This window comes from Phacochoerus africanus, chromosome 8 (genome assembly GCF_016906955.1).
Source record: "Phacochoerus africanus isolate WHEZ1 chromosome 8, ROS_Pafr_v1, whole genome shotgun sequence".
NCBI classification, from domain to species: Eukaryota; Metazoa; Chordata; class Mammalia; order Artiodactyla; family Suidae; genus Phacochoerus; species Phacochoerus africanus.
The window spans coordinates 13,844,411-13,868,136 of NC_062551.1; the positions used below are offsets into that span (position 1 = coordinate 13,844,411).

The following is a 23,726-nucleotide window of genomic DNA, read 5'->3' on the forward strand; positions in this document are numbered from 1 at the left end:
CAGTAAGAGAATGAATTATTGGCTAAGAAGGCTTTTTATATAGGCATAGGCTTAGCAGTTTCTGTGATCCAAACGTCCACATCTTAACTGCTTTTTATGGAACTATTTCTAAAACATTTCATTCATCTCCTTGCTTTCTAACTCAGGGTATTCTGAACACATGTCCTAAAGTCTAGGCGTTGTTAGTAGGGACATCAGTGGTCTCTGTGCTGCTAATGCTGGCGGAGAAGTAGATGTGGATCGTGTGGGTTGCCAGGCTAACCAGTTCCTTGTAAACACCGAATAAATTCCTCTCCCAGCTCTAATTTAAAACATGCACCCCCAATGTTCATAGCAGCACTATTTACAATAGCCAAGACATGGAAGCAACCTAAATGTCCATCGACAGAGGACTGGATGAAGGAGATGTGGTACATATATACAATGGACTATTAGTCACAGGAGAGAATGAAATAATGCCATTTGCAGCAACACGGATGCAGACAAAGACAAATATATGATATCACTGCGGAATCTAAAATAATGATACAAATGACTTTACAGAACAGAAATAAACTCATCGACATAGAAAACAAACCGATGATTACCAAAGGGGATAGCGGGGAGGTAGAGAGATGCATTACGAGCTGAGGATTAACATATACACACCACTACATATAAAATAGGTAAACAATAAGGACCTACTGTATGCCACAGGGAAATATACTCAATATCTTGCAATAACCTATAACAGAAAAAAATCTGAAAAAGAATGTGTGTGTGTGTGTGTGTGTGTGTGTGTGTGTGTGTGTGTATCTAACTCTCACTTTCTTGGACCCAACATTGAACCCAACATTGTAAATGAACTATACTTCAATTTTTAAAAACTGACACTTAAAATTTCCCTCCCATTTGGTGGAGACATTTTATTACTTTGACCAATTTCAATTCAACATTTATGGAACTGCTCAAACAAATCTAATTTTTTTTTTTACTATATTTATTGGTAATTAACCTCATTCCATAAAACATCCAAAATCTTGAATAAACACTCTGGCAGTCTTAAGACACTTCAAGAATGACACACACAGGAATTTTCTTTTCTTTTAAAAGGGTTGGGAGATTTTGGTAATGACAGAAACAGAGACTCTATTTTAGAATCAGATATGAAGTCATTCACTTTTCTTCCTTCTCACTGTAGATCCGTAGCATTATTCTCAAAACCATTACCAGGAAAACGGGAGTTAACCACAGGTATTTTATAAAGCTCACATCGATTTCTTCTTTTAAAAGAATAGAGAAAAACATTTCCCAAGTGCCTTAGGCTTTGAGCAAAAGTCTTTACAGCATAACCTCTTGAGATCCTCTCTGGTTCCAGGAGTAGCTCTGTGCTGATAGTAAAACACTTGTGTGGCCCAGGGAGTATGTCTACCAGGAAGTACTCAGTATCACAACAACTGATGATAATAGTAAGGAGATCTTGAGTCACTACATATAGAGCAGTAAGCTATGCATTTTATCCACATTAATTCATTTAATCTTCCAAATCACCCTAGGAGATAGCAATTGCAGGTGATAATGTGTTATCTGAAATCCAGGGGCCAGATGCTTTCACATTCAGATTTTTAAAAAGGTAAACACAGTGCACATATCCTCTGCTACAGAGTATCCTCAGCGGGGCCTGGAGCAGGTCCCCTGTAATCAAAACTCATGACTATTTCTGCAGTTGCAGTGTGTGAGTCTGCAAACCAAGGGGCATAAATAAAGGTTAAGCAGTCTCATGACAGTTCAGATTAGGTTTTTTTTTGCCAAGTGAGTTTGGGACTGAAACTTATGAAATTTTCTTTGCTAGGTTTTAGAACTTATTGGATTTTGGAAGTGCAATGAGGGATTTTGGACCTGTGATATTATTTTTCATTTTACCTAGGAGCAAACTGAGGTTTAGTGAGGCTGAGTAATTTGTCCAAAGCCATGCAGCCTCTAAGAGCAGAGGCAGAAGGTCACTAAGCCAGGTCTGCTGCTAACAGTCGAAGTGTCAGACAGACCTGCTGATTCCAGAGCCAATGCTCCCAAGCACCAGGACACAGCTCCCGAGTAGACCAGAGGGCTGGATGTCACACTGCAGATGGCGAGGGACGAGTCCCTCAAAGTGACCCCGAGAGTCTGCGTGAGACTGCATCTCTTCAAAGCTTACCTCTTCTTTGGGCATGAACTTCACTTGCACATTGGACCTCTCGCCTGGGTCCAAGACCCCAGAGGTCGGCTGAATCTCAAAGATCCGTGTCTTTGGCTTGAATTCAGCACACAGTTTCCGTCTTAAGTACTTTGGAATGTGTTTCTCCAGCTGGTTAATGAATGTTAGACAATTAGATCATTTTCTGTGCAAAATAGACTTAGTCGACCCTCCCTTCATTCAACCTGCGTTTACTGATTGCCTCCCAGGTGTCAGGGGATGTAGGGAAACCAAGGACAGAGATAAAACAGACATTTGCCAGATGGCATGACCTCCAGGTCCTTGAGTGCTGGGCTGAGGGCCTAGATTTTATTCAGGAGGCAGCGGCTGTCACTGCGATTCTTGGAGCAGGAGGGTGAAATGAAGAGAGTGAAGGACTGGAATTACAACCCGGGTTGAAATGGAGATGGAAGAGAAAAGGGGACAATGGGCCACACCTCCTTTACCTTGCTAGCTTGCTTTTGTCGGTGGATGAACCATTCACAAGGGACTTGGAGATGATTGGAAAGCTGAATAGTTTCCACGAGGCACTGGCCACACTGAATGGTGGCAAACTCCACTTTTCCACAAGACAGTGTCATACTGGGAATGGTCACCTTTGCTTGGAGACAGATGTGAACTGCTGGCCCTCCAATCACCTAGAACGGGCATAAAATCGCTGTTGTCATGTGGCCTAGCATTGGAGGAAGAAAGCCCGGCTCTACAATCAGAACTGGAGCATCACAAGGGTGATTGGCAAGCAGAGCTCGAAGTTGGAGGACCAGCTGGGCCCAGTGGAGCATCTTACCTTGATGGGCAGAATGACCTCTTTGTTTCCAACAGAAACATTGCCCCCTTGTGTGTCAAATCTCACTTCGAATGTTTCTGTTTCACAGTAAGGCAGATTCTTGACACGATCTAACTCAATACTGAAGCCTGGACCAAAGCAAACAAAATTTCTTTGTGGGCAAGAAAGAAAAAAAAAAAAAATCAAGAGCTGCTCTAGACAGAGCCCATGGGAGGCAGGATGACCACTCAAAGTATCAATTAAAGGCCTAAACACTCATTCACATGATCCCAGAAGAGGCACAAAAGCTACTCCAGGACAGTACAGAGGGCCACCTTGTTGAAAGGACATTTCAATAGGAAGCCTGGTTACCTGTGTCGTGAAGGACACGTTTTTCTGCATGGAAGGACACTGGGAAGTGACTAGTGTTGGTGATCTTGATGATGTGGGTTCGGACGTCACCAAGGACGATGTAGCCGAAATCCAGGATATACTCCGGAAGTTGGACTCTGAAACAGTTAATGATGCTCCTTACCGCTGACTTTTCAGGCATGAGAGAGCATGAGGCTCTCTTCTGCCTCTTTTACTATTCTACTCTCTGGAGTGGAGAACCACCACTCTCCAGAACAGAGAGGAGGAACAAGACACCCCCCAGAAGTCCACATTGCTGCTGCAGCTGTCAGTTCCAAAGTTATCCCATGCTGGCCCCTGAGGACCTGAAGCCGGGCCTGTCTGTTAGACAAAGCAGAGGTTTCTGACTTTAAGAGGTAGACACCTGCCCGGTTGGCTGGCTGATAAAGGGCAGATACATGAGGCGAGTGGATGTCCTTCCTACTTGGCCAACTGCTCATTTGGGGAGGGCTCTGGGGAGGGCACTGCCTGCTGCCCCATGCCCCGAAACGAGCATGATCAGGAAGGGCACTCACTTGATCAGTTTGCGGCGACTCTGATGGGAGAAGTCGTCCACGGAACCAGGGACAATTGATTTCTGATGTTCAAGGGCGTAGCCTTGGACTATAAGTCGCTCTACTTCAATTTGGAGCTGAGCATTTAACTGGAGCAGGAGAGAAGAGCAAGCGAGCAGATTCTTTTAGAACATGCATTCCCAACAGGGCAATATTACCCTAAGGGGGCAAAAAGTGCTTCATGAAGGGGAGTGGGCAAAAAAATCTTAGGTACTACAGCGGTCTGTGGCCCACCAAAGGGTCACAGTATATAAAAAGATGTACAGTATATGTATGGTGTCAAGTTTTTGTTTGGGCACATAGGGTGAGCTAAACAAATTGATACATCTGTGCTATGGAATATTACTCAGTAATGAAGTAAGGAGTGAACTATTTATGTTGATGGATCTCGAGGGCATTATGCTGAAGTAAATAAAAGCCAGTCTCAAAAGGTTACATACTGTATGATTCCATTTACCCGACATTCTAGAAATAACAAGAGTACAGAGATAGAGAGCTACAGTGATTGCCAGGGTAAGGCATGGGGTGACTGGGGATAGCCACAAAGGAGTAGCATGCAAGGGAAAAAACAAATCAAAAATAAGAGGCTCAATTCTCCCTGTTGAAAATAAGGGAAGAGACTTCCAGCTTCTTTTTCTTAGAGCCTTTACTTGAAAAAACTTGTAAGTTCTTTCTCTGCCTCTCTGAAATATATAAATCAGTCTTTTTATAGGCTAACTAAGCCTTTTATCAGCTTTACAACCCAGAAGTGTCTTGTTCAAGGACCTGAGAACCATCTCTCTGACATCAAGAAAGAGAGAGCCCCACCTCCCAGTTTCTGTGGGAGGGTAGGAGTCTGTCATAAAAACACAAGAGGTTTGTTTCTCCTTTGGCTAAAGTTAATTGGCTAACACAGACAGGGACCCCGATGACCATGTGAATTCAGCATGAACTACATGTGACAAATGGTGCTGTCAAGCCCTCTTACTTGAGGACTAGTTAGAGTTCCTCCTTAAGGACTAGTTCATGTTTACCTTGAGAACACGTATATGATGGGTTATATCTGCTTGGCTCTGTAAAAGACTGAGATTTCCTTCTGTCTTTGCATCTCTTTGTGGACTGACAGTGACACAAAGGAACCCGTCTTGCTTTTAAAGCTTATCAATCATAAAATTGTATTCTTTCTTTTCCACCTTTGTGGAGAGATTTTATGTGTTGGAAGGAGATTTTGTTTGTAATTCTATTTCCCACCATGCATAAAGGATATTTATGGAGTTAGAAGAGGATATCTGTATCTTTGCTTTCCTTTTTTTTTTTTTTTTTTTTTTAGGGCCACACCCACGGCATATGGAAGTTCCCAGGATCGGGACTGAATCAGAACTACACCTGCCAGCCTACGCCACAGCCACATCAACGCGGGATCTGAGCCACATCTGTGGCCTACACCATAGCTCGTGGCAAGTATAAAACTTGGACCTCACTGAGTTTTATGAGATTATGCCAGATCCCCAACCCACTGAGCAAAGCCAGGGATCAAACCTCATCCTCATGGATACTAGTCGGATTCTTTTCCACTGTGCCACGATGGGAACTCCAAGAATTCCATATCTTAATTGTGGTTGTGATTACATAAAACTACACATGTGAAAAAACTGGTAGAAGTGTATACACACACACACACACACACACACAGACAGATATGCATAGACCCAGGCATGCAGACACACGAGTACATATAAGCTCTGTGGCTTGTACCAATATCATTTTCCTAGTTCTGATACTGTTCTACAGTTGTGTAAGATGCTACCATGGGGAAAAACTTTTTTTCTTTTTTTTTTTCAGTTTCCTGTGAAACTACTTCCTGTGCACAGTGAAGCCCACCTTACCTCAAGAGATTCATCTTCGGACACTTCCTCAGGTGTCTCTAAGTGATCAGATGTTTCATATTTGTTGTACTCTTTTTCTAGGTTTTTTCTGGCCTGATTTAAAAAGATTTCATACTTTTCATTTCCTGTGGGGGTTGGAAGGAGAAGGAAGTCAGGATGGCTAGAAATATATAAATTACGCCTAAGACACAAACTATCAGCTGAGGACCAGTTATGTGAGAAGGGATGGGACCTTTGTGATACTTTGCCTGCCATGTTTCCTCTGCTGCAGAGGGTACAGGCTGAGAGAGTTGAATTTGTATCAGAGACCGCACGGCATTTTATGAGGTTATGCTTTAGGGAGCTACCAGCTGGTTCTCAACAACGAGATGGCAATAACACCTTAAGCCACGCGTAGGATGACCAGCTGGATCCCAGCTTACATGCTACTTCCCCAGTTCTAGCACCAGTGGCTGCAGCACTTGGGAAACCCCTCCACGCTGGACAAACCCAGACAGATGTTCACCCTGTAGGTTAGTCTTTGTGTTTATTAATTCTCTATTAACAAAAAGAACATGCTTGGTTTAAGTTGCTTTAACAACACCTAAATACGCTACAATCCCCTGAATCAGGGAGGGTGGACAAGTGGAGGGGAGATTTAAAAGGCTGAGGTGTGAGGGCTTAGTCTGAAGCTGCTTAGGGAAGGTGGATTTCAAGGAGCCTGAAGAAGGATTCTCAAAGGAGAGTGACAAGTTTCTCTTGACTCTTTGTCCTGTGCCCTATGTCAGAACGAAAGGACCCGAGTCAGTCTGTGCTAAATGAGCTGCTGCACTGAGCTTCAGTATCTGTCAAGGCAGAAATATTCTGGAACAGAGGGATGGCTCTGGGAGCTGGGTGTTACCCAGAAAAGCCTTGGCTAGGCATGTGAGTAGATAATTATTAATGGTCTAAATTAGCCTCCAAACTGTGAAATGCCAGCATAAGGGTGGGAACCTTGGGTACCTATCTGTACAGTTTATTTTTGAGATCTGTACTCCTTGCAGTAAGACCAGCCTTCTTCTTCTCAATGGCGATCTATGACTGACAGCTCAGGGTGAGGTTGTAGCTGGAAGGAACACGGTGGAGGAAAAGGTTTTCAGAAGTATAATTTCCTGATCCCTTGATAAGTAATTTAATGATGGCAAGATGGCCCAGGGTCCTAATTTGGGACCACCATGGACCACATCCTGTCTCACTCCTCTCAGGGCACCAGGTCAATTTCAACTCGGTGTTTCATGCAACTGAGGAATAACAGAGAAAGGAACTTGGGACGATGCCAAACAAATAACGCACGTTGCCATCAACGTTATCATCAGCAGCTGAAGCGCATCTTGTCATCCAGTGGGGAAACAGGAGAGCAGTAGAAGTACCTTTGAGGTTCCTGGGGAGATCAAGGCAGATTCGGGGAAAGATTCCTTCTCCAGTCAGAGTGATATTTTCTGGGTCCAGGTGGGCAATCTGTATCTGGAAACTCCTCTGAAAGACCTCAGGTACTCCAGGTAGATAGGAAACCTTCAACACCTGCTCTTCTTGTGAACTGATAAAACCCTACCCAGCAGAAAGACCAGAGAGAACTTTAAAAATTATGGACTCCTGCTTCTGGCATTTTGATGGACTAGATGATCCCAAGGGCTTATTGCGCTGGTTACTGTCCATGCACTCTCCCCGCCGAGATCCATTCCCATGAAGCCATTAGAAAATCGCAAATAGAGAAATTAGGCAGCACATGCGGGTGGGCATTTCATAAAAGACGAAACATGAATGGCAGATAAATACAGTAAAAGCTACGCATTCTCAGAAGTAATCAGGGATATGCAAACTAAGATCATAGTGAAAAAATTTTTTAGGAGTTCCTGTCGTGGCTCAGCGGTTAGTGAACCTGACTAGCATCCATGAGGATGTGGGTTTGATCCCTGGCTTCACTCAGTGGGTTAAGGATCCGAAGTTGCTGTGTAGGTCACAGATACAGCTCGGATCCCAAGTGGCTGTGGCTCTGGCATAGGCTGGCAGCTACAGCTCTGATTGGACCCCTAGCCTGGGAACCTCCACATGCCGTGGGTGCGGCCTTAAAAATACAAAAAAATATTTAACTATAAGATTGGCAAAATTGACCACATTTCGGTGAGAATGTGTATCAAAAGAAACCCTTATATACAGAAGGCGGGAATGTCAATGGGAAAAGCCACTGGGAAAACTGCATTATAAAGCACCTCCTTATAAAGTTAAACATATGCATAGCCCATGACCCAGAGATTTCACTCCTAGGAAAATTCCACCTGTGAGCCTGGTGACAGGTATAAGGATATTTGTAGCAGGATTATTTAATAGCAAAACTTGGGGGAGGGGGAACGTCCCTGACTGTGTTTTGACAGGAAAAAGGAAAATTACTTTATAGTAGTTACAAAAGGAATATCATTCATTAATGAAAATAAATGAACTATAGCTACATGCAACAATGGGGATGAGCCTCAAAACCATAACAGTGGGTGGAAAAAGAAATTGCACAAGCTTACATGTATTGAAGTCATTGCTCGAGATAAAGCAAAATCCCATAAAACAAAATCTCCAGGAGGGCAAGCGTATTTGTCTGTTTTGTTTACTATCCTATCCTTAGTGCTAGAAAAATGCCTGGTCAGAGCAGGTGCTTAGGAGTTTTAAAGAATTAATAAACTACAAGTACTCAGTATAAGGATGTATATTTATGTACTAGAACTGTATGTTTAAGAGGGAATGATAAACACAAAATTCAGACTAGTGGTTGCCAGTTGAGGGTAACAAGCAGGGGTATGAGAGAGAAGAGGAACCCAGGTGGGTTACAGGGTGTTAGATTTTGTGCATCAACATACAAGTGGCTTCAAACCTATAAGTAACGTTCTGGTTTGGAGACCAGTGGTGGGTCATGGTGTTCATCTTATTACTGTGCGAAGTCAAACACGGTGACATGGATGTCTTCAGTGTACATCAAAGATCATATAATAAAACCTTAAAAAACTATGAAAAAGGTCACAAGATACAACTTCTAGGTCAGTAGGGTTGACTTTGGAACCCTCCTACCAGGATCACGCGGCCGCCACGGGTGGGGAGGCGCCTTACTGAGAGAGGCAGGATGAGCGGCACTCCGGGCAGAAGGTTGTCTGGTGAAGACTGGTGGTGCGTCAGAACCTTGAACTCAAAGCCAACTTTCCCAGTGTTCTTGAGGGTGATTTCCTTCTCTGTGACGTGGTCAAACAGCTTGGGGGGGAGAAGAAGGACAGGAGTGATGACTCTGTCACCCGCCCTCCAGGATGCCGCTGTCATCCTGACAAAGGCAGATAGCCCAGCATGCCTCGTGGACATGGACCTCGTTTTTCATGAGGCAGGTGCTGGCCAATCACAGTTCAGTACGACATCCCTGTGCCTACTGGGTGGAAGGAGCACGAGACCCTGGAAAGTGGCCCTTAGTTCTTCTAACAACTTGGTTTAGTATGGCGGTGGGGTGAGCGTCTAACCTCCCTGGACCTCCATTTTTTCACCACCAAGAATTCACATTAGAGGATTTTTTTCTTTTCAGGGCCGCGCCCGAGGCATATGGAAGTTCCCAGGCGAGGGGCTGAATCAGAGCTACAGCTGCTGGCCTACACCACAGCCACAGCAATGTGGGATCTGAGCTGCATCTGCGACCTACATCACACAGCATATGGCAAAGCTGGATCCCCAACTCACTGAGCGAGGCCAGCGATTGAACCCACATCCTCATGGATATTAGTCAGATTCATTTCTGCTGTGCCACAATGGGAACTCTGTGTTAGAGGATCTTAAAGTAAACTTTTTCACATTAAGATTTGCTTTTTTGGATAAGAGGTGAGCTCAGAATTTCCTGTAATGAATTTTTTTTCTACTTTTCCATAGATACAGGGGAGTAATAGGCCAGACATGTTCTTTTTCCTAAGATTTTTACTGACATAATTCAGAAGGTCCAATAATGATAAACTAAAGCCACTTTGGGTTCTTAGGATAAGCTAGGGCAAGAACGAGATGCTTCAAATGATGCACTCTTCGTTGAGCCAGAACCAGTTGCCCAAAGATGCTGGAGATGAGGAGCGAAAGAGAATTCTATTTGGTCATCGAAATGCACAAGGTGTCAATAGGGGTTGGGTGCATTTGATTTTAGGCACGATTTTTAACCTATAAACATACATGTACACATGCAATTCAGTAATTATACATGTAGTGGCTGGATAATGGGGATCTAATTCCCATTACAATTCGGTAGGGGATATGGCATCTGAGTACATAACACACATTCCAATTGGGAAGCGAAGATGTACAGATGCAGAATTAACTGACAAGTATTTCAAACCCAAGTTCGTTTATATTATGGCAAAGACTATATGTCAGTGCTGAGAGACTGTAAGGTAAGAGGAAGACAACAGAGGGAAGGAGGTGAGCTGTAGCTTACAGTATGTGTAGTTTTGGGGTTGGCAGAGTGGGAGACAAGCGGGGTACTGTAGGAGGGAGGATGGAGGCAGGAGAGGCTGGGGTGTGTTAGGGACACTGGGTAAACCAGCCTGGCCATAAATGAGTGAGTGGTCTATGATGGGAAATTATGAGAAGCAAAGTTTAATATGTAAGGAGCCTCAGTTAATAGAGGGACTTAGGTATGATACCCTTGCCCAGGTGGAGGAACCTGGCTCTGAGCCATCAGGTGACCCGTGACTGATGGTCTCCTCTGACCCAGGCACAGTACTGACCAGACACTTCATTTAAGTAACCAGTACCTCCTGATGAAATCGGAATTGTGACCTTCATTCCCATTTTGCAGATGAGGGATACCAAGGGGTGGAGTGGTTAGGGGCGGACCTACTGTTACAGTCAGCAGGAAGTAAAGCGAGGATAACATTCTGGTTCTCCTGACGATAAAACCAAGCTCCTCTCTCTATGCTACTTCCTCACATGCCACTGGGGTTAACCGTTCAGGGATAGATGGGCTGAAAATGCAATTCTGGGAAAACCCATCTACCTGGCACTGCTCTTTAGAGGGGTTAGCATGGAAACTATGAATGCATTGTAATCCCTTGCTTCCATGGGGTTTGTGGACCAACAGAATCGCTGTCACCTGGGAGTGTGTTAGAAATGCAGATTCTCGGAGTTCCCATTGTGGCTCAGCGGTAACAAACCTGAGTAGTATCCATGAGGATACAGGTTTGATCCCTGGCCTTGCTCAGTGGGCTAAGGATCCGGTTGCTGTGAGCTGTGGTGTAGGTTGCTGGTGTGGCTTGGATCCTGCATGGCTGTAGCTGTGGTGTAAGTTGGCAGCTGCAGCTCTGATTTAACCCCTAGCCTGGGAACCTCCATATGCCACAGATGCAGCCCTGAAAAGCCAAAAAAAAAAAAAAAAGAAAGAAAGAAAAAAAGAAATGCAGATTCTCATGCTGCACCCTGGACCTACAGAATCAGAATCTGCATTTGAACAAGATTCCCAGGTGATTCGTATACACACTGGAGTTACAGCTGCTGTAATAATTTAAGCACGGTATAATGAGATCCCACAGTGTAACAACCACAGTGATGATGGGAAAGAAAAACCAACTCAGAGGGATTGTGCTGGATGACAGCAAAAGCCTGGACGCTGTAAGAATGTGGGGGAGGCAAAGAGAGTGCAGTGGAAAATGCCTTGGAGAGGAAGTAGTTTTACTGAAAGGAAGGGAGAGGTTGGAACAGGCTTTGGATTGAGAGGAAAGGTGGAAATTCTAGTGTCTAACATGCAGAATTGCAGGAGATGGTGAGAAAAGCAGGTGACAATGTCTGGCCAACGGTTGGCAGTGTGAGGATGATGAGGGTTAGGGAGCAGATTAGGGTTCAAGGATAGGGGCGATAGTGATGGGTTCCAGGAGAGATGAGAGCACGACTGTGACCAAAGTTTAGGGCAAACCCAGAAGAAGCTCCTCCCGATGGGTGACAATACCTGCAATCCATAGTTAATATCCTTGGTGTCAAAGGAGTAGTTGACCAGGGAGGCCTCTCCCCTTAGTATTATCTCATAGGTGGGCCCTCCTTCCACTTCGCACAGAGCCTTAGCCTGTGCGACGATGTCAGGGTGTCCATAGAAGGTAAAAGATATCTGGTGGCTACTGTGTGGCCACAGCACTCCATACAGGGGCAAAATATCAAACACCTGCAGAGAGAGTCATTCTCTATGAGAACCTGCAAAGGGTACGTTAAAGTTTAGCCAATGTACAGATTCCTGACTTTACCCTGTTTGATTCCATGAAAGGACTAGTGCAGCACCCTGAAAATACACCATGGTAATGGCAGTGATGGGGCCCGAGCAAATTTAAATGTCTACCTTGGGGCAGGTGCTTGATAAGAAGAGTTAGTGTCAGATGCCTGGAGGACCCACGAGGTGTTACTTACTTCTTCTATCCCAATGGACAACATTTCATCCTGTTCAAAGATCCATGGTGATTCCTGAGACTCTGCTTGGCTCTGGCTTGGGTCTATTCTTTCTGTTTCAGCAGAGTTCATTTTTAATCCCTAGGAATTAGAGGTATGAGGACAAAACTTGCAAGCATTCATGACTCATCATCAACGTGCTCCTCCCCATGACTGACAGAGAAATGATGTACATAGTGTATGTTTTTCAACGAGTACAGTTTTTCCTCCTATGGAAATAACTGGACAGGTGTCCCAGAGGTACAAGGATGTTTACTGCTGTGTATAACAGCAAAACTCTGGAAGCAAACGGTCATGAGGGGATTACTTTAAATGAAGGGTGCATGGTACCTGTATCCATGGGGATGATGCAATGTATATTCATGGACCAGGACCTGTGCACCACATAGTACTGAGTGAAAAAGCAGTTCTGATTATATACAATTACACATCCCTACAAATCTCACCTGAAGGTGTGAGTGTGTGTGAATGCATCCAGAGATTTGCACACTCGAATAGAACTCTCTGGGAGGTTATGTGCTAACATTTTTCTAAGAATGGTGGGAGTTTGAGGACCTGTGCTTTCATTTTTCTACATTTTTGAACTTTCTATGCCATCTTAAAATATATATAAAAAGAAAAGAATTAACATGTAAAAGGCAAGTGTTTTATATACACACATGCACTTATTCTATCCTAAAAAAAATTGGAAAATACAGAATGCTTCAAAGAGAGAAATACAAATCAATCGATTATGCTGCAGATATTATGTATGTGTGTGTATGTATGTATATATTTGTATTCTGATTTTTCAGCTGACATTATAGCATGAATGTCACCTTCCTGTATGACTATTCTCTACAAGCATCATTTAAAATACTTTTTAAAAAAGCCCAGAACAGGGTTGTATTTTTTATTTAATATTATCAGAGATCACTCCAAATCAAGAAAAAGAGCACCTTCTCATTTCCTAAAAAGGACTTAATTGTATTGCTTTGTGTAATTGAGTTTATTCAACCAGTCTCCTACTGGGGGAATTAAGTGGTTTCCAATTTTTCTTGCTTTTACCGACAAAGCTGCAGTGTACAAGGATGGTGATATGTCTTTATGTAAACATTAAGGTGTATCTCGAGAATAATATCCTGGCAGAGGAACTGGGCATTTAAAATGTTGGTAACACTGGCCAAATTGCACGTCATAGAAGCTATACCAATTCATACCCCTACCTATAAAATGTGGAAATGTGTGCTCACCTCCATTGTGCCACTACTGAGACAAACTCTATTTTAAAAAAGTATGGAGTTCCCATGGTGGCTCTGTGGTAACAAATCCGACTAGTATCCATGAGGACGCGGGTTCAATCCCTGGCCTTGCCCAGTGAGTTAAGGGTCTGGCATTGCCGCAAGCTGTGGTATAGGTAGCAGATGTGGCTTGGATACTGCGTTGCTGTGGCTGTGGTGTAGGCCGGCAGCTACAGCTCCAATTGGACCCCTAGCCTGGGAACTTCCATGTGCTGTAGATGCAACCCCAAAAAACAAAACAAACAAGCGAACAAAAAAGTGTATATGATTATGGACATACAGGAATTTCTATTCCTAATTTTTTGCTATTTCTAAAGTGTTGTAACACACATTTTGTACCTACATCTTTGTATTTCTGATGATTTCCTTAGGCCATCATCCTAGAAGAATTTAAGACTATGACTTTGTAAACTCTTGTGATCTCCTCTTTGTTTTTACTACAGAATTACTGAGGAAGAAGTTCTCCTTTTGCAGCATCTATCTAGAGGCTGAGATAAGCACAAGATCGCCAAGATGAGCGGTAACTGGTTTTTCTGCTGCAGAGAAAATCTGTTTGCTGAGGTGTCTGGGTCCTCACAGAGGTGTCAGATCTGTGGGTGTTTGGTTGGGAAGTGACCCCGATAAAGATGTGCAGCCCACCCGCCCCAGGGAAAGGAAACCGTACATCAGAGATGGCCACAGGGGACGCTTGTGCTTTTTTGTCTTCTCTTTCTTCAGACCCAACATCTTCATCCACGACGACAGTCCTGAGGAGTTTTAACGAAATGGGGAGAATCACTTATTTGGCAACCATCACACCCCAGTCTGCAGCTGTATTTCGGCTGTCTTCCTCTCCCCTCTACTGTGCCTGCAGAATATGCAGGGTTCTCACTGGCAGGACACTTTTCTCAAGGGTCAGCAGGTCAGTGCTCTGCTACCCACCGCCTCCAAACATGCAGGTCAGGGCATCAAACCCGTCAGTTTTCCATAGGCCCCAACCCTTCTTTCTGGGCCTATCAAGCCCATGTCTGACTTACAGAAAGTTCTTAGAAGCTCTGGCAATTCTTCAGACAATTTGGTTGTGTAACCTGTGCTCAATGTTAAGCTTCGTCATTTATTGGAACATGTTACTGTAAGAATATCATGTTTGGCCAACTGTCATCTCCTTTTCTGTTTGCTGCCCTTGACTGGACCCTGGCTGTAGGTCTTGGGCAGATGGAGAGGGCAAATGATAGGAAGAGCTCATTCCCCCAGCACTTGGGAGGCAATGACCTCCTGAGAGCAGAGATGCTTTCAGCTCAGTATCCCAGATGCCTAGTCCAAGGCCTAACAGAGAGAAGGCACTCAATAAACTGTTGGCCAGTGAGTAGTTGGGTAAATAAATGAAGGATGAGTTTGAGAATGTAGGTCGATGTACAGAAAAGAATGCTAGTTCAAAAAATCCATTCTGGAACTCCCCTTGTGGCTGAGTGGGTTACAAACCTGACTAGGATCCATGAGGATGTGGGTTTGATCCCTGGCCTCACTCCATAGGTTAAGGATCCATTGTTGGTGTGGCTGTGGCGTAGGCTGGCAGCTGTAGCTCTGATTCAGCCCCTAGCCTGGGAATTTCCATATGCCACAGGTACAGCCCTAAAAAGTCAAAATAAAAAATAAAAATAAAAAATCCATTCTGGGAGTTCCCGTCGTGGCGCAGTGGTTAACGAATCCGACTAGGAACCATGAGGTTGCGGGTTCGGTCCCTGCCCTTGCTCAGTGGGTTAACGATCCGGCGTTGCCGTGAGCTGTGGTGTAGGTTGCAGACGCGGCTTGGGTCCCCCGTTGCTGTGGCTCTGGCGTAGGCCGGTGGCTACAGCTCCGATTCGACCCCTAGCCTGGGAACCTCCATATGCCGCGGGAGCGGCCCAAGAAATAGCAACAACAACAACAAAAAAGACAAGAGACAAAAAAAAATAAATAAATAAAATAAAAATCCATTCTAGTTTTCTATTTGCACTTACCTGACAAAGTCGCTTAGATCAAACTCAGGGGACTCGACTGCTGGGACTGCTGGAGAGCTGACAGATGCAGAGGTTATTGGGATGGACTCCACCTGGGACAGGGGGGCACTGTCTGGCTTCCTTGGACACGTCACAAAGCTACAAAGGCATGGGGTGGGGGACACAGTCACATCAGCTGTTGCAAGTCAGCGCCTGGATGGGGTCTTGGTTTCTAAGCTCAAACTCCAACTCCTAGACCAGACAGGTCAAGAAGGAACTGCCCTCCACCCTCTCTTGTGCTCTTGGACTGACCTTCTTCAAATCACAACTGAGGTTTCAGTTTCTCCTAAAAGTTTGCTGACCAGCCCCTCCCAGTTGGGTCCTTCCCCTGAGAGCCTAGAGCCCCTACTTGCTTTTCCCCTTCTTATTAGACTGCAAGCTCGGTAAAGACCTGGATCTCACACGCCATCTAACACGTGCCTGGCCTGCAGTGGCCAAGCAGCCCCGGCCATGAGCCAGTGAGCTACCAGGGCTCCTGCCCCCAGATAACCAGAAGCAGGATGCGCATGTGAGGCAATCGCTCTCGGGGTCCTTATAGGAAGGCTCAGCCTTGGTGAGACCCTGCCTCCCCTTATGTCTGTTCTGGGCTCCTTGACTGCTCTACCATGGTCCTGGCCGTGCCACTTTGCTTTGCCGCTGCTCAAGTTCTCAGAGCAGGGTGTCGAGGGGAAAATTGGTGATGATGCTAGGTGGTACTGAAGCTCATATGCCCAGGTGTCACTGAATGGACGTCATAAAGGCCAAGGTGATGGGGCCACCCTGATTCTTCTTGCTTCCCCGGGGTGCATGTGGCTTTTTTAGGGACTCCTCCCCTTCCCCACCTCAGGCCCTTGATATTAATTTCAACCCAATTTCACTTAGATATTCATTCTGGTCCCGCATGCTCTCTGCTTCTTCTCAGAGGCTCAGCAGAAATATTATCAGTTATAGGAAGCTCCCACCATAGATAGTCCCATCTTCCTAGTAGAAGAAATTTTTCCTCCCTCTGAGGTTTCACAGCATTTCAACTGAGCATCTTTTAGGACAGTGGCCACTCTCTACCACATACCTGAGTGCCATTCCCTAAATGTTGGCTGTTCAGCTACTGACTGCAGGATTGCTGCCCTGGTGAGTATCACCTAATCTATTTTATTGAAGTGTAATTAAAATACACAATGTGGAGTTCCTATCATGGTGCAACGGAAATGAATCCGACTAGGAACCATGAGGGTTCGATCCCTAGCCTCGCTCAGTGGGTTAAGGATCTGGCATTGCCGTGAGCCATGGTGTAGGTCACAGACATGGCTCGGATCCTGCGTTGCTGTGGCTGTGGTGTAGGCCAGCGGCTACAGCTCTGATTAGACCCTTAGGCGGGGAACCTCCATATGCCATGGGTGCGACCTTGAAAAGACAAAAAATAAAACAAAACAAAAAACATACACAATGTACTCATTTAAGCATGCAGATGGATGAGTTTTTGCAAAATATATACATACCACTGTAATCACTACCATAATGATACATAGAACTTTTGCCATCTTAAAAAACTTCCTTGGACTCCTACCCCTGGCCCCAGACAAACACTCTTCTGCTTTATATCTTTACAGATTAGGATATGCCTACAGTCTCATATAAATGGAATAATAAATATGGACTCTTTTGTGTCTGACTTCTTTTGCTCAGCAAAGTGTTTTTGCAAATCATCCATGTTGGAGCAAGGAGAAGTAGCCGGTTCTTTTTAAATCACTGAGCAGTACTGCATAGTATGGAGGACCAGTTTGTTTATCCATCTTCTTGTTGGTGGATACCTTGGCTTTTCCCAGCTTTTAAAACCATGAATAAAGTTGCTAAGAACAGGTGTGTACAAGTCTTTCTGTGGACATATGTTTTCATTTCTCTCAGGTAAATTCCTGGGAAGGGAACTGCTGGCTTGGATGGCATAAGCACGTTTAACATCATAGGAAACTCCCAGTTTTCTGCAGTGATTTTATACTATTTACCCCACCACCTACAGTGATGGGAGAGCTGACTGGTCCACATCCTCATCCACCCTTCATATTCAACCTTTTTAATTAACAGCTATTCAAATGAGGGTGTAGTGATAGCACAATGGGTGCTAATCGATAGGCTTATTTTAAAGGAAATTTTTTGTATCATTGGTATAAATTAAAAACCACTTTTATCTGCCATAATTAGAAAAAGTAACAGGATGGGAAAAATTAATGTGATTATTTTCTTGCCTGGTGAAGACTCTGAGCTGACTCCTGCTTGCTCTTTTTAAGAAGAGCGATCAATTCCCCTGGGAAAACCCTGGGCTAGCACCAGCCAAGAACAAGGTATGCCCTCTTCTCAGCTCGCAGAGCCCAGGGTCTCATACACAGAGCACAAGCTTGACATACATCTGATTGAGCGGGTAGGTGGAAGGATGCACAGTTAGATGAGAACAGGTAAGCAGCACGTCAGGTAATGTGGCTATTCTGCACCCCCACTTCCACCCACCCTACCTGGGATGGCCTCAGAGAACAGCCGAAAAGCTCTTTTCATGGTCTTCCACAAACTTCCATTTGGTTTATTCCAGCTTGGATGTCTCTGGTTGATACTATCTTAGGCTGAAATCACACCATTTGGGGAAGAAGGGCTGGGTGCTGGGAAGCGTATTATAAGAAAGATCCTTGAACCTCATTCTTGGGTACATTCCGATTCAGCAGGTCTCAGGTAGGGCCCAGAAATAGGTTTTTAACAGTCTTCCAGGTAATTCTAACATACAGCCAAATTTAGGACCCACCGTGGCTAAGAAAGGCAACACAATGGCTAAGGGCTGGAGCTGATAATTAATGCGGGGCCACCGCTCAGCTTTACCAGCTAGGGACAGTAGAAATCAGCAGAGGGTGATTTGGAGCACTTATTAAATCACCCCAGGTCAGCAGAGGCCCTGGGGGGACTGTCGGATCACTGCCCCACATAATAGCTCTCTCATCCAGCACTTGCACACTCCTGGGATGTTGTGCTGAATGAAGAAAAAAAAAAAAAAAAAGCCTATGGGGATATCTGAAAGGGAAAAACCCAACACTGCAGTGTCTGCAGACCTGAAGAAAAACAACACCTCAGCTGACAATGAAACCTGGACAACGGGGAAGTGAGAGGTCTTTTGAAAACAAGCAAAGGAGATCAGCAAAGCAGGCTGGCTGCTAACTGGAAGGCAGACAGCAAAACCTTTATCATAACGAAGGCTTTAACTTATCATTAAAATGGAAAACCTGCTCCAAAGAATTGAAATAGAATGTTGGGAGAGTGTTTTGGATCAGATTCCATATTACTCTCAGGAACAGACGATTATTTTCCTGTTATGCTGACCCAAACAGGATTCGATTCGGTTATTTTTAAAAGAGAATGCGTAGCCAACAAGAAAAATCAATATTGCTCCAGTTCCAGGGTTACCCCTATCAGAATTGCAGGAGAAGCCAGCAAAGAAACCTTCCCTTCAGGGGTGACAGGACTGCACGAATGTCAGACACCCTGTCCATCAGACACACTGGTTTGGCCTCAGCACTTTCCCTCTTCATTTTGCACTTTACATTCTTGGGTAAGTTGAGATCAATACAACTTTTTGTGTTGCAAATTCAAAGAAGTCCACCCTCCTATTTCCTATTCTTCCTTCACTGGAAGCCGTGCTGCATTAAAATAAAGCCCCAAAGAGCAGGTTTGTGTTTCAGTTAACATTGTGTGCTGTGGTCCAGAAGACGTTTGGAGATAGGGTGGTGTATATGGTACAACCCCTCCCTGCAATGCAGCTGAGGTCTTGAAAAAAAGGGGAGGGGGACAAGGAGGCCAGCCTTGTAGGAGATAAAAGGACTTAATGACTTTTAATTCGCTGATGCATAGGATTCATTGGACCTGGATTCTGCAAGTGTCCACGCAGAAGGTAAAAACAGCCACTGGCTAGATAAAAAGGCCTTGCAAGTGTGTTTGGTTTGGCTCATATGTTGCCTAATGTTTTTTGGCAATTACTGGCAGTAGCAGATGCTGTCAGTGCACTGTCTAGATCCCCTTCACTAGAATGACGCACCCAGCTCCTGGGTGCTGTGGGTGCTGGCTGCACCTTTCCCTGGAGCACTGCCCTGGCTCAGTGGGAGCTGCCTCACCCACCCTGAGCTGCCTGGGAGATTAAGGTTCTCATCCACCATGGTCTGAGTAACTTGAGACTCAGCTGCTCAGCTATGTCCCACCAAGTTCCACTTCAGCACAGGGGGCCAGGTGGAAGCTTCGGGGACAGAATAAAGGACTGAGGCAGCCTGCCTCCCATGTGTGTACGGCTGCAGTTGGCTTCCCCTGCTCACGTGGCGGAGCTAGAACGTGCTGGTGGGGACGGCACTGAGCCAGCCCCATCTGTTTTGTCTGTCATTTGCTTCCCAATGTGGGAGGATCGGCAAGTGTAAGACCACAAAACCCAGCAATAAATATGGAAACGTGGCTGGGTCTTTGTTTGTGCCCAGAGAGGTTCAGGAATTTGCCTACTTTTAGTAAGATTTAAAATGATGCATATAATCTGCTTCCTTTAGATGCAGGAATCGGAGGGCAGCTATTAATCTGGAGCAGGCTTGGGATGTGCAGAGTCTAAGGAAGGGAGAGAGGAAGAGAAAGAGGGAGAGAGAGTAAGAGGGGTTTAAGAAGAGAGAAGCAGCAATCAGAGGAAGAATGGGAATGTAAAAAGTCACCTGATCAGATTTAACAAATAGGAGTTCCCGTTGTGGCTCAGCAGTAACGAACTCGACTAGGACCCAGGAGGAGGAGGGTATGATCCCTGGCCTTGCTCAGTGGGTTAAGGATGCAGGATTGCTGTGAGCCGTGGTATAGGTTGTAGATGTAGCTCACATCTGGTGCTGCTGTGGCTGTAGCGTAGGCTGGCAGCTGTAGCTCTGACCCCTAGCCTGGGAACTTCCATATGCTACAGGTGTGGCCCTAAAAAGCCAAAAAAACAAAAAAAAACTTAACAAGTAAAGATTCATGGCTTGCTTAATATGGCACACAAATTATAAATTAAAAGCAATAGATATATGAGATGTAACTAGAGCAGAAAACATTTCAATGAAATCAGTCATACTGAATAATACACACCCATAACCTTGAGTTGTTGAAAACTCAAACTGGACCTCTGAACCATGCTAGCAGCATTGAGCATGAGAGTGGCTACTGTGGGTCATTCTCTCATTTTGAGATCAAAATAGGGGTGGGGGATGGAGAGGAGGGGACCCTGAAAGGCCTTGTAAACCTCACTACGAAGTCTGCTTTTTCCTCAGGAAAATGGAGAGTCTTCCAAAAGGTTTTAAATGGGGGAAGTGAAATGATCAGAAAAGGGAGGGTGGGTTAGAAGAGGACAACCCTGCAATGACCAAAACTCTGAGCCATGCTGCAAACGGTGATGGAAAACATAACCCAACAGGATGCTTTCTGCTTTTATATCATTTATATAAAAAAATAATAATCAGGAAGCCCACAAATTAAACAGTGTTAGGAATCCAGGCAAAAGCTAAGAGTTCCCTTGGTAAAGGAGGTTGAAGTGGAGATGGGGACAAGTGGGAAGTTCCCATGCATTTAAGGAGGTGGCCTGGCAGGACCATGGCCCTGGGGTGAGGATCTCATCAGAGAGCCCTTCCCACACTGATGCCTCCTGGCTGTCCAGGAGCAAGGCTGAGGGCCTGTCTAGAACAGTGGGGAGACAGTAGGGGCCACCACGGACACTGGGTCACCTATGTTCCCCTACATGTGCTGTCTGTGCTTGATACCCTCCTCCGTCCAAGGCCAGGAGGGAGAGGTGTGTGAGAACAGTAAAAATCAAGTGGCAGGAGGAGGATGAGCACCTCTCCTGGCCTTGTGGCGGATACCCCCGCCTGCCATGCCTACTTCCACCGCTGTCCAGCTCTGACTCCTGACTCACGCTTCTCTAGTCTTCATCATCATCGTCACTGTCATATCGTCATCAGCTGCTTCCATGTGGCACCTCCATACTCCCTCACATGGGAGGCCGCCTGCCTCAGCCCTTTATTACGTCCCAGAATGCTTCCTCCTGGCCACCTGTGCTAAGGTGGAAGTTGGTAGGACACAACAGAGTAGCTGAGACTCAAGTTCCTCAGACCATGGTGGGTGAGAACACTATTTCTAAAGGTTCGCAGAAGTAGTTGCAGTTGGAGCTTCTAGAACAATGGCTCTCACTGCAGCTGTCCACTGGGATCACCTCCAGAACTTTAAGAACAACCCGTGGTTGCATTCCAGCAGCAGGAATTCTGTTTTACTTGGAGTCAGGATATCTCAAAGCTCCCAACCTGATTCTAATGTGCATTCAAGGACGAGAATCACTGACTTAGAAGATGGTGGCAAGAAAGTCACAAAGAATGGTGATAAAACAAGAGCCCAATATGGTTTGTGTCCCCCCACCAAATTTCATATGTTGAGACCCTAACCTGTAAGGTTATGGCATTAGGAGGTGGGGCCTTTGGGAGGTGATCAGGACAGGAGGGCTGAGCCCTGTGATTGGCTTAGTGTCCTTATAAAAGAGATCCTAGCAAGCTGGTTTGTCTCTTTCACCACATGAACACACAGTGAAAAGATACCATCTATGATCCAGAAAGTGGGTCCTCGCCTGAGAGCAAATCTTGTCTGTGCAGTGTCTTGGACCTCCCAACCTCCAAAGCTAGGAAATAAATGTTTGTGGTGGATAAGCCACCCAGTCTCTGGTGTTTCGTTACAGCCGTCTGAACGGACTGGGTGGCCCTCATTAAGTAACTGCGGCCAACACTTATTTATCACTTACTCCCGATCAGATATTATATTAAGCACTTAATCAGGACTGCTTAGTTAAATCTTCAAAACACCTTGATGAGGTAAGTTCTATGATGATCCTGTCTTTAGATGACAAAACTGAGGCTCAGAGAGCAAGTGAATGGCTGAACTAAGCGGGCTTGGCTCCAAAACTCATGCTTTTATCCACTTTACGGGACAGTCTACTTGATCAAGAGACAGGAGCTGCTCTGTGGCCACGTCATGCCATGCCATGCCTTTGGCAGTGACTCACAAAGTAGGCTTTTTCATTTTAAAAGTCACTGGACAATAACCCAACTGAAAAATGGGCAAAAGGCCTGAATAGACCTTTCTCCAAAGAAGACATACAGATGGTCAACAAACACATGAAAAAATGCTCAACATCACTGATTATTAGAGAAATGCAAATCAAAACTACTAGGAGGTACCACCTCACACCTGTCAGAATGGCCATCATTAGTAAGTCCACAGGAGTTCCCGTTGTGGCTCAATGGTTAACGAATCCAACTAGGAACCATGAGGTTGCAGGTTCAATCCCTGGCCTTGCTCAGTGGGTTAAGGATCCGGCATTGCCATGAGCTGTGGTGTAGGTCACAGATGTGGCTCGGATCCCACATTGCTGTGGCTGTGGTGTAGGCTGGCAGCTGCAGCTCCAATTTGACCCCTAGCCTGGGAACCTCCATATGCCGCAGGAGTGGCTCCAGAATGGCAAAAAGACAAATAATAATAATAATAATAATAATAAGTCCACAAATAACAAATGCTGGAGAGGGTGTAGAAAAAAGGGAACTCTCATGCAGTGTTGGTGGGAATGTGAATTGATACAACCATTACGGAGAACAGTATGGAGGTACCTTAGAAAACTATACATACAACCCAGCAATCCCACTCTTGGGCATATATCCGGACAAAACTTTCCTTGAAAAAGATACATGCACCTGTATGTTCTCTGCAGCACTATTCACAATAGCCAAGACATGGAAACAACCTAAATGTCTGTCAACAGATGAATGGATGTGGTGTATATACACAACGTAATACTACTCAGCCACAACAAAGAACAAAATAATGCCATTTGCAGCAACATGGATGGAACTTGAGACTCATACCGAGTGCAGTAAGTCAGAAAGACAAAGACAAATACCATATGATATCACTTATAACTGGAATCTAACATACAGCATGAATGAACCTTTCCACAGAAAAGAAACTCATGGACTTGGAGAATATTCTTGTGGTTGCCAAGGGGGAGGGGAGGGAGTGGTATGGACTGGGAATCTGGGGTTGATAGATGCCAACTATTGCCTTTGGAATGGAAAAGCAATGAGATCCTGCTGTATAGCACAGGGAACTATATCTAGTCACTGATGATGGA

General features: G+C 45.0%; 1 protein-coding gene across 1 annotated transcript in view; it reads right to left on the reverse strand.

Annotated features, from left to right (window-relative positions):
- Positions 1-23,726, reverse strand: part of HYDIN (HYDIN axonemal central pair apparatus protein) — a 367,185-nt gene that overhangs the window by 101,692 nt on the left and 241,767 nt on the right. The window contains exons 24-35 of the mRNA XM_047789543.1: positions 15,518-15,655; positions 14,203-14,284; positions 12,220-12,339; positions 11,771-11,980; positions 8,920-9,057; positions 7,197-7,374; positions 5,809-5,933; positions 3,905-4,032; positions 3,351-3,487; positions 3,000-3,127; positions 2,659-2,850; positions 2,174-2,323 (exon numbers count right to left, since the gene is read on the reverse strand). Of these exons, the coding sequence (XP_047645499.1) occupies positions 2,174-2,323; positions 2,659-2,850; positions 3,000-3,127; positions 3,351-3,487; positions 3,905-4,032; positions 5,809-5,933; positions 7,197-7,374; positions 8,920-9,057; positions 11,771-11,980; positions 12,220-12,339; positions 14,203-14,284; positions 15,518-15,655 (1,726 nt within the window). The remainder of the gene's footprint in view (positions 1-2,173; positions 2,324-2,658; positions 2,851-2,999; positions 3,128-3,350; positions 3,488-3,904; positions 4,033-5,808; positions 5,934-7,196; positions 7,375-8,919; positions 9,058-11,770; positions 11,981-12,219; positions 12,340-14,202; positions 14,285-15,517; positions 15,656-23,726) is intronic.